This window comes from Acomys russatus, chromosome 19, assembly GCF_903995435.1.
Source record: "Acomys russatus chromosome 19, mAcoRus1.1, whole genome shotgun sequence".
In the NCBI taxonomy this organism is placed as follows: Eukaryota; Metazoa; Chordata; class Mammalia; order Rodentia; family Muridae; genus Acomys; species Acomys russatus.
The window spans coordinates 58,870,969-58,881,712 of record NC_067155.1 but is presented as its reverse complement, the minus strand read 5'-3'; the positions used below and the strand labels follow the sequence as shown (position 1 = coordinate 58,881,712).

At 50.9% G+C, this 10,744-nt stretch overlaps 1 protein-coding gene across 1 annotated transcript; it reads right to left on the bottom strand.

Annotated features, from left to right (window-relative positions):
- Nucleotides 1–532: 532 nt before the first annotated feature.
- On the bottom strand, nucleotides 533–9,877 carry Rfc5 (replication factor C subunit 5). Its single transcript, XM_051161632.1, has 11 exons — nucleotides 9,787–9,877; nucleotides 8,798–8,862; nucleotides 7,469–7,605; nucleotides 6,853–6,932; nucleotides 6,001–6,074; nucleotides 4,747–4,906; nucleotides 3,900–3,981; nucleotides 3,456–3,585; nucleotides 2,956–3,033; nucleotides 1,887–1,941; nucleotides 533–981 (listed from the first exon to the last, which is right to left on the bottom strand). Exons 1-11 carry the CDS (start codon nucleotides 9,843–9,845, stop codon nucleotides 885–887), a joined length of 1,017 nt encoding a protein of 338 aa, XP_051017589.1. The 5' UTR covers nucleotides 9,846–9,877; the 3' UTR covers nucleotides 533–884.
- Nucleotides 9,878–10,744: the final 867 nt, after the last annotated feature.

The following is a 10,744-nucleotide window of genomic DNA, read 5'->3' as shown; positions in this document are numbered from 1 at the left end:
TCTATGACACCAGCCTTAAAAGAAATGGAGGTGGAGAGGCCAGCATGAATTAGAATCCTGAGCACACGCTTTATTCTATGAAGAACTAGGTATAGATTCAGCCCAGTAGCACAGACAGAACACTTACAGGTTCCATCACTCCCCCAGCAAGTGAGGCTTAACACAGCCACTGGCCACAAAGGCTAATTGCATCATCTCAATTTCTTTTCTGTTGTCACAACAGAATTTGGAATCTGCTGGTAAGCCTTCCAACAGAGAAAGGCCAGTGCTTTCTTTCTGAGACAGAGTCTATCTCACTAGGCTGGCCTGCGACTGGCTGATAATTCTGCCTCCGCCTCCTGAGTGCTGAGTTACAGACACGCTACCAGAGAATATTTGATTGGAAACCTGCTAGCACCCACTTAAAGCAGATGCAGCAAGTGAGAAGGGCGGGCTCAGAAGCTTGGGCCTGGAGATGTTGAGCTCAAATTGGAAGACATTAAAACATATTCAATTTGAACACTGCTGCAAAACTGAGGTAAGGCCCCTTCCCTTATAAAAGACAAACAGTGGGCTGGGCATGGTGGTACACGCCTTTAATCCTAGCACTCAGGAGGCAGAGGCAGGTGGATCAATGTGAGTTCGAGGCCAGCCTGGTCTACAAAGCGAGTCTAAGACAGCCAAAGCTAACAGAGAGACTCTGTCTTGAAAAACAAAACCAAACAAAAAAGCAAGCGGTGTGGATAGTTACAAACTGAAGTTGCTCTGTAGACCCCTGCTCCAAGCAGCCACAGAGAACTCTGCCAAATTCCCTGCACGGAGAGACTTCTGTGGCCCAGAGCAGCACATTCCCTGTCCTCCAGCTCCCGATGGGCCTGAGGCAGGGCCAGCAGGCCGTGCAGTGTCTAGGCCTCGGCCACTATCAGGTCTCTGGTGACTTGAAATGCAGCAATGAGAGAGCTCAGCTGTATCTTCTCACTGGTGCCAACCGAGAGTCTGTACCTGAAGACACCAACACCAAGGTAAGTATAAAGCACCCCAGGCCCCATCTACAGGGGGAAGAGGGTGGAGGCTGCCGTGGCTTGCCGTGGGGTGGGCACCAGAACTGACAGACCCGCCCCGGGAAACAATTGTCTGTATCCTCCAACAGTTTTCCCGCCAACACTCACTCAGCTATTTGACTGAAGCTGCTGAGGACAGACTAAAAACTCAACAGCAGTGGGTGCTCAATTGAACGCCACCTTCTCTACAGACAAATCAGGAACTGTGATATGAGGTGCTCTGTAGACTCCCTTCCTCTGCCAAGACATTGCAGGAGGGAGCTGGAGGTTTGCTGCAGGGTAGTAAAGCCTGGAAGCTTGTCACTCCCCCCCCCCCCATTTTGTCACTTTTAAATGCCTAGCCACTGAAAGCAAAATCACTCCCAACATAGTGATAGAAAATGATGTAATTTGTCTACATAAGCTAGTGACAGCCTACTGGAGCTTGGGATCCTGGCCTTTGGTTGGAGTCAGGGTGCTATCCACTTAAATGACAGCTGCCAGTGTCACTAGGGGTGAATGACACTGTTTACTGAGCTGGGCAAAGTGGAAAATTGAGTTTGTTTGCTTTCCCTCCACTCTGCTCCTGTATACCACAACACCTTAATAAGCAGGGTTGCCGGCCGTCCCCGAACAGCCTGCGTGCCCACTGTTAGGCAGAGCTGAAAGCTGAAGCTCAGCCATGGGATGGCCCTGCTTGCTCTCTGCACCGCTTCCCTCTGCTGTGGGGGCAGCACAGCCTTTTCCACATTGCATTTGGCACAGCCCCAAACTAGACCGCCCCATGTCTGAATGCTGCAGAAGCTGAAAATTAAAGCTTACAACAGGAGAGGGGACAGCCAGAGAGTTGAAACTGGGAACACTCACTCAATGTCTGCCATTTTGGTCAATAAATGTATCCGAACTGAAGATGGAAAGTCAACTGAGGAAAAAACAAAATAAAATGAGTAAGATCAGTCACTTCCTAATGGAAAGCAAAAACCACAGAATAGAGTGGGTTCAAGTATCACACACACATGTGGGACTGCTGACAAGCCTGAGCCACCGGCCCATCACAAGTCTCCAGACCAATAAGCTGAGAATGATAGATGCCCCAGTGCTCCTGAGATTTTTGTTCACAGTGTGGCTGTAAGCATGCAGGTCAGGTAGAGTCCCCCTGTGGCCATAAGAACATGGACAAGTCAAGTGTCCACAGTGGGTGACAGCCACACAAACTAGACCTCATGCTACCTCATTTTGGGGCCAAACTTGAGCCACAGGTTCCACACACGCGTACAGCACTGGTGACCTGAGAAAGCCTGCCTCTCCATTTGGAGGTGGCTGCTGGGAGAAAAGCCTCCAGGAGGCTACATGGAGGGGCCCCCTGAAGAGTCCCTCCCAAAGGCTGGCATCTGGCTCCCTGGGGAGAGTCCCAGGTACTGTCTGGGCTTAGATCGACCCCTGAAACAGAAGGCAGGAAAAGGGACCTTACAGGCAGCTTCCAAAGACTGTCTAGTTTACAGGACATGAGCTTAGCTTTGAGGAAAGTGAGCTTAGGATGTGACATATGGGCTGGAGAGCAGCTCAGGGATGTGCTTAGGCTGCAACGGCCCTAGGTGCAGATCCCAGAAACAAGCCCAGTGCTAGACTACCTGCCTCACATATATGAGGGCCTGGATTCAATCGCTCGTGTGGGGAGCAGGTAACGAGTGAAAAGCGAAATGTACTACTTACTGTCTAAAAGTTCCCTTCAGAAAAGTTACCCTCTAGGGTTCGTGTCTACTCACCCCAGCAGCTCCAGAGATTAAAAAGGGATGGGAACAAAACAATTCAGAACTGCTCAAGATTAAGGGCCAGACTTTCACTTGCTATTTCTGCTTAGGACTGAAGACCTCATACCCTCTGTAGCCATCCCAAAGCTGTGCCTCCTCCCCACGCCACACAAGGGGCCGCTTACCTCTGTGCACAAACAAGTGAACCTCTGTCAGGATGTCATGCAGCGCCAAGCCCTTCAGAGTTTTCAGCTCCATGATATCTAGAGAGCAGCTAAGGCGAGGGGACCATACAGAAGCCACAGGTATTCACCCCAGCCCTCGGAGAGTGACTTCAGGCTGCACTCAGGCCCAATCCTAATATGTCCAGTCTGATTTTTTTCTAAAAAGTACAGCCCGGCTTCTATAAGACATCACACTGTTACCTGTAGCTTTTTGCTTTACTACAAACCAAGGTAATGAATCCACTTTAATGACTGCTTCCTCCACCCCAAGACCTAAGTGTGAATGCAGCCTCCCATGTGCTAGCTAGAGCCATTCAGGAAGAGAAGGGTACTGTCCTCCTGGGGACACCTGTTTCCCACCAGCTGACACCCTTCACCTGGGACGTGTAGGTGCTGGCTGCAACCTGGGCCCCCAGGCCACCCTGAGGCCTGAACCTGGCAGCAGTCACCAGAAAGGATACTTTTGTAGGCCGTGGTGAAGTCTAGATTCAGCATCCAGTCGAGAATATTGGCAATGTCTGTCTTGAGTGGATGCCCGGTGCATGTGTAGACCGTATCCTCTGTCACCTTCCCAAAGGCCATGTTGGTACTCTGCAGACAGGAGGGCCCAGGGGCTGTCAGCAGCCTCCCTGCACAGTGACAGGCCAAGGACAGAGCGAATCCTGTCCTTCCCACACTAGAAGGGCTGCCCCCTGCTGCATGCTGTGGAGTTGCAGCCTTGTCCCCTAGCTCTCTTGGAGCAGCTGTGCGCCTTCCTATTAGAAGCCACCACAGGCAGGGGGCTGGATCGTGACAAGGTGAGTCTTACTAAGTGTCTGAATGACCGTGTGCATTGGCTGGCTGGCTGGCTTTCTCGTAACACCCTTTCAAAGCAGTGGTTTCATACACCTGGAGTGGGTTCGTACCTGCAGAATGTTCAAGGCCCTTCGCATGTCCCCGCTGGACAGAGTGACAAGGGCCTTCATTCCATCTTCACTTATATCGACACTAAACGGAAGCAGGCAAAGGGGTTAATTACCCCCCCGCATTAAAAAAAAAAAAAAAAAAGGCACAAATATCAGCCACAGGAACTTTGAATGATTTGTTTTTTTTTTTTTTGTTTTTTTTTTTTTTTGTTTTTTTTTTTTTTGGTTTTTCGAGACAGGGTTTCTCTGTGTAGCCTTGGCCATCCTGGACTCACTTTGTAGACCAGGCTGGCTTTGAACTCACAGCGATCCGCCTGCCTCTGCCTCCCGAGTGCTGGGATTAAAGGCGTGCGCCACCACGCCCGGCGAATGATTTGGTTTTAAAAGAAGGAAACCATCAAAAATGGAGGTGACAGCACTTCTAGATCCAGAGTATCTAAGCTACCGCAGTGCTAGGGACACATGTCACACCAGTGACCATGCCCCAGCCAGAGTTTTCCTGTGGACCAAGGCCCTAAGAAAGTGGCAGCCATAAGCGACATTTCTAGGAAGAAAGAGGCTACGGCCCAGCATCTGATCACCCAGAGTGAATGTCTCAGAACTCCCCTTCCAGTCAGCTGGCAGCATCTACGAAAAGGAACTCAGCAAGTCAGTTCCTATGACAATAAGAGGGGAGAGCTTTCAAGAAGAATCAAAAGAATTGGGAGGCAGGATGTCCAGGGCCCACAGAAAATGTGAGTAGCCAGCGGTCCTCAAAGCTTCCTCCTGGGCTAGGCACTGCTCTGCCCAACCTCCATGCCAGTCAGTCCCCAAGCCCTCCCCCTTCCCTCTCGTAGTGCAAACTCACTTCTCTTCTCTTACTACATGCTCCAGGCGTGGAACCATGAGCTCAGGTGTCAGGGGGCCAAACCGGAACCTCGTGCACCGTGACTGCAAGGCAGGGATGATCTTGGACAGGTAATTACAGATGAGGCAAAACCTGGTGTTTTCCGTGAACTTCTCAATCACTGAGAGGGAAACCAAACACCTCACATCAGAGAGTCCAGGGAAGGCTTAACGGCAGTAAGGGCAGAGAATCTGCCTGCAGGGCCAGAGCAACAGGTCCAGCCTAACCACCATCCTGTGTAGATCTCACTCTGTAGCCCAGGCTGGCCTCAAACTCCACATGCGCCTCCTGCTCCAGCCTCTGGAGTGCTTGGATTACTGACATGAGCACCACACCCAGCTTGCCCTATTCTTTCAAAGCTAACAAACATACTACCAGAGTGTACAAAATGCATCTTTTTATGGTCTGCCACAATTCTAGCACTCTTGCCTTCTCTTCCTCAACACCCGAGCCCAGTCTGCCCATGAGCTTCCCGCCCCTTTATATAAGATGCTGTCTGATGTTATCAGGCAGGAGGATGGCTCTGTGCACACTTTCTGCAGCCCATATCTGAAAATCTAGGTGCAATCAGGGAGTAAGAGCCAGCACCAAGAAATGCATGAGACACCAGTGTCCCCACACAGCTCTGCCCACACTGACAGTCACTCGGCAGAACAAGATGCTAAAGGAAGGATGCCAACACTCCAGGACAGAAGAGATCGCATCTTCCCCCAACTCGCCCTCTTTACAATGGGTGCTGCCATTCCTCCCTCGCAGGTCTCATCTTCCCAGGCTCCTGAAGTTGCTGCTTCCTTATAGTAGATTCCCCAGCAGTGTTAGTGGGAGCTGCTCAAAAAAATCGTCCTTAACAGGAGCAGCCCCAGCCCCATCCCACAGGAGAACCCAGGGCTCGCACTGGACCACAGTTACTCCTACACTCAGTCTTGCCTGGTGGGTTTTGTTTTTCTTTTGCCAAAGGCAGAAGGTCTTCCCAGCAGATTAGGACTTTAAGCCTTATCCCCACTGAGTAACAGAGTCCCAACCTGGAGCAGACGGCAGCAGCAGAGAAGCCTGAGATGACAGAGACCATCCACACTGAGGGTGCTGAAGGGGACCCCGCTACAGGGCAGGTGGGACTAGGAGGTGCCCCTTGATGGGAAGATAATCGCACACCCAGAACTCCTGGCTCTCAGTACACTCCTTGGCCAACATGTCAGATGGGACAGCAAGTCTTACCTCGTCTCAAGGCATTCTGGGCATCCTGGGTCATGGCGTCAGCTTCGTCCAATATCACAAGCTTAAACCCTTTCCTAGGAGAACAAACACATTGTGAGGTTTCCTCAGCGCACTTCCGCACCCAGGCCACATGGCCTACCTGAAGTCCATCTTTGTCAGACCACAATGAAGGCTGATGCATTCACACCTGCCTATCATGCTTTCAACCCTCAGCCAGAAGCGAGGGCTAATTTCTGTCCTGAGCCATTGGTCTTCCTTATAAGATCCTAATGCCAGCTTGCATTGCAAGATCCTGCTTGCTTATGGGACTGGAAGCTAGGGTTGTGAGTAGGCCAAGTATAAACTTTGCCACACACACACACACACTATTTATTACACTGTATGTGTGTAGGTGTGAGCACCACAGCACAAATATGACGGCCATAAGATGACTTCTGAGAATCCGTTCTCTTCTCTCACCACATGGGCACTAGGAATCGAACTCAGGTGGCCAATGCTTCAGCCCACTGAACCACCTCACCCCCCCCCCACCTTTTCTTATTTACCTGTTATTCTTCCTGATCTCAATCATCCCCATTTAAATCAACTCATCCAGTCTTGGATCTGAGCCTTGCCCAGCCAATAGCCCACAGGGAGCCGGAGCTCCGAGGGTTGCTGTGATGGAGGCTCAGTCAGTACTCTTCCCTAGCACCCCACATATCTTGAACCACCCCTGACTTATCCCTGCTTCTGACCAAGTCATTCCTTCTTCCCTTTATGCACTGGCCAAGGGGAGGCCGAACAGTGAACCTGGGTCCTGGCCATACACTAGGACCTCTAGGGAGAGAAACAGCACAAACCACAAACTCTCACTTGAAGATTGTCCTTGTGCTGGCGAAGCTGAGGATTGGCCCCCGAACGATATCAATTCCTCGGTCGTCAGAAGCGTTGAGCTACACGAGGAAGAGAGGCTCAGTGAGAACCACACCCTGTGCCAGCTACAAACTCCTGCCTGGCAAGCTGTCTTTTTAGCAGTCTAGCAGTGCCAGCAAACTCTCTAGGCCCAATGACAGCTGAAATACAATCATTAAAAACTAACGCCTTGTACTCAGCCACACCATGCCATCACAGTCAAACGCAGGACCGTCCTCCCACCCTTCAAGGATCACCCATGTAAGTGTATCAGACAAACACAAGGCCTGGTGACCCTGAACCAGGACCGCTGCTGTGAGCAACTGATGCCAATTTTAGTTCTCCCGACCTGCAGGGTGCCATGCTGGGACCCAAGCTTCACATCTCCTGCATAAGTCAAATGCTTTTTTTTTTTTTTTTAGTCAAACACCCCCATTTTGAACTCCCCAACCCCAAGATCCCATTGGTCAAACTGAACCTGAACCCCAGAAGGCCAGGGAGTAAAAGAGAGCTAGAGGAACCAATGCTAAGAGACCAGAGGCCTCAGTTATTTGTAGAATGAGAATGTCTCCTTCACCTCCAAGACCATGGAGCCAAACTCTTTCTCTCTGTACAGCTGCTTGGCACAGGCCAGGATGGTGGATGTCTTTCCCGTCCCTGGAGGCCCATAGAGAAGGAGGTGGGGCAGGCGGTCTTCGCTGATGAACTTCTGAACTGCAGGGCAGGAGGGAGGAGACACATGTCAGTCTCTGGGACCTGCACGTTCACGGAAGGGTCCCCTGTGCTGGAACCTTAAGTGCTTCAGTTCTCCAGTGTCCCAGTTGGAGCGGACACAGGAAGAGGAAAGCATGAAGTCACACTGTGGCTTGTCTCTGTCTTCCACAGACTTATACTAGCTATCTTGGGAGGGCCTAGAAAGCTGAGCGCAATGGTTCGCAACCTGTGTGCCTTGACCCCCTCGATATGGGGGTTTACATAGCAGATATTTCATCACGAGTTACAACAGGAACAAAACTAGTTATGGATAGCAATGAAATAACTTTATGGTTTGGGGGTCACCACAGCTGAGGGAATATATTAAAGGGTCGCAGTGTTAGGAAAGTTGGGAACCACTGGTCTAGACGCACAGCCTCGTTGGAGGAAGCAGGTCACTGCAGGCATGGCTTTCAGGGTCATACCTGACCCCTTCCTCACTGTCTACTTCCTGTCCACTATGGAGTGAACAGTGTTCCCCCGACCATGAAGTTCTGGTCACCAAGGGCCTAGAGTCAATGGAGCCAAGGACTGTGGACCAAAACCTTAAACCCCCAAGGCAAAACCAATTTTCCCTCCTCTAAACTGTCTTCTTGCAGGGCGGGGGAGTTGGGAAGTTGGCTCCGCAGTTAAGCTTGCTGCTTGTTGCTCTTGCAGAGGACCTGGCTTTGGTTCCTAGAACCTGCAACGGCTGCTCACAATTGTCTAAAACTCCAGTTCCATAGGATCCAGTGCCTTCCTCCAGCCTCTGGAGGCACCAGGCACACATGGTGCACAGACATATGTGTAAACAAAACACCCCAATAAAGATAAATCTTTGGTGGTTTGGTTTTTTTGGGTTTTTTTGACAGGGTTTCTCTATGTAGCCTTGGCTGTCCTGGACTCACTTTGTAGACCAGGCTGGTCTCGAACTCACAGTGATCTGCCTGCCTCTGCCTCCTGAGTGCTGGGACTACAGGTGTGCGCCACCACACGGCTATAAAAATAAATCTTTAAAAAACTTGTCCTCTTAGCTATTTTGGTGCATTACGAGAAAGGAACCACACCCCCATCCTATGAAGTCCAGTCCATGCTCTACCCTGTCTCCCCACAGAGATAGCATCATCATAAAATGTACCCAAGCCTCCCAAGGACAACAGACCCAGGTACTCACTGGTACTCAGAATGTCCTGGTGAGAAATGAGATCGGTCAGGGTCTGTGGCCGGTACTTCTCAACCCTAAAATAGGATTCAGCGCGAGTTACAGTGTATAGGAGGCCTGTTCTGTAAGTGCAAAGCGCAGAGGAAAGAAACCCTTCACACTTGAATAGAGCCGAGGGACATGTCAGGCCGGTTAGCTATAAGAACTGCTCAGAGGGTGTTGGTGTTATCTTTTGAGTAGGAGTCCTGAGGCTGCTGAACATCCTACAAAGGGCAGGGCAGCTCCCTGTTGCCCCACCCCCACAGGCGGTCCCCAAATCAACAGCGCTAGGCCTGAATGACTTGAATTGGAAACAGAACTCAAATACCCCACAAGCAAGTCAATGGACAATGCCGTTTCCACGTTGAATTCGAGAAGCCAGACTCAAAAGGCCACTGTCTGCGACTCCACTCCCGTGAATTTAACATGTGGCCCAAGACAAAGACTGGGCTTGCTTTAAAACACCGCTAGCACGTAGGAGCAGTCAGAATGCGAACTCTGAGGCCTGCGATTGCTTGACACTAAGTCTGAGGACCTGGGTTCGATCCCAGGAATCCATGTTGATGGAAATAACTGGGTCCTAAAAGTTGTCATCTGGTCTCCACATGGGTGCGCTGCTACGCTCCCCTCCCTCGCAAATAAAATATGAAAGGGAAAAAAAAGAATGCAAGCGTTGAATTTGGACGCTAGTTCAAATCCAAGCCTCCCCGTTCCCCCGGTCTCTGAACCTTTCTAAAGAAAGCCAGGGTCGACCTCTTAGGGTTATCAGAGCGCAGCGGCGATGCTCAAGGCACCCGAGGATGGCCAAGCTGCGCTCAGGCCTCACGACAGTGAGTGTTTAGTGTGGAAACCGGCGGGCAATGCTGCTGCGCCAAGCCGTCGCCGACGCGGAGCACGGCGGGAGCGGGAGGGGGATCCGCAAAGCTTCTAGGAAGAAGGACGGGATGCCGGGCCGCTCCTACCAGGGCAGGTTCCGGGCACGGGCCGCCGCGGGTGGCTGCTGTGAAGGCGCCGCTGCCATGAGTGACAGATGCTGCGGGACCGGGACACCGACCCGCGGCACTCGGAGTCCGCGCGCAAACCAACCCTCGCGAGGCTTTGCCTCCCGCTTCCGGTTTCCGTCCTCCGGCCCGCCCCCTCCCCGTTGCTAAGGCGCCGGTTGCTAGGTAACCCGAGGCGCCGGCCTGCTGCTTGGCTACTGCTTCATCAGTCAGTCTCAGCCACGCACGCATGAGGTCCAGGGAGACTTTGCTCTGCAGCCGGAGGCCACCGAGGGCCTCACCAGGGTAGAATTCTGTGAGCGCAAGAAGCAAGCCGCAAAAAGCAGCAAGTTCCAGAGACAGATATACTTCCACCATCCAAACCCAGAAACACACACACACAACACACACACGTACACACACAACACACACACGTACACACACAACACAAGTATGGACACATACACACATCCATGCATATACATCTACATTCACATACATATATGCTCACACACATACGTATAAACCCATACACTTGCACAATACACATATACAAACAGACATATACACACAAATACACAATTATCACCCACAATTATTTACATATGCACTCACATACACACAGAAATATACACATTCAGACATACATACACATAAATACACAGTTTATATATACACATACATGCATGCATATAACATATTCACATAAACACACACACATACACAAACACACAAACGCATACGGTCATCTGTGTGTTTGTATATGTACATACACTTTCCCCCTAGAGTGAGAGGATTCCAGACCAATTCTATTTTTATCTTTAAATTTTATTTTGAGGGTGGCATGGTGAGGTGCAGACAGGAGCATCAGAATTGCAAGGTCATTTTTGGCCACATATCCAGTTCATGGCCGGCCTGGTGATGTCCGTAACCACCCTTG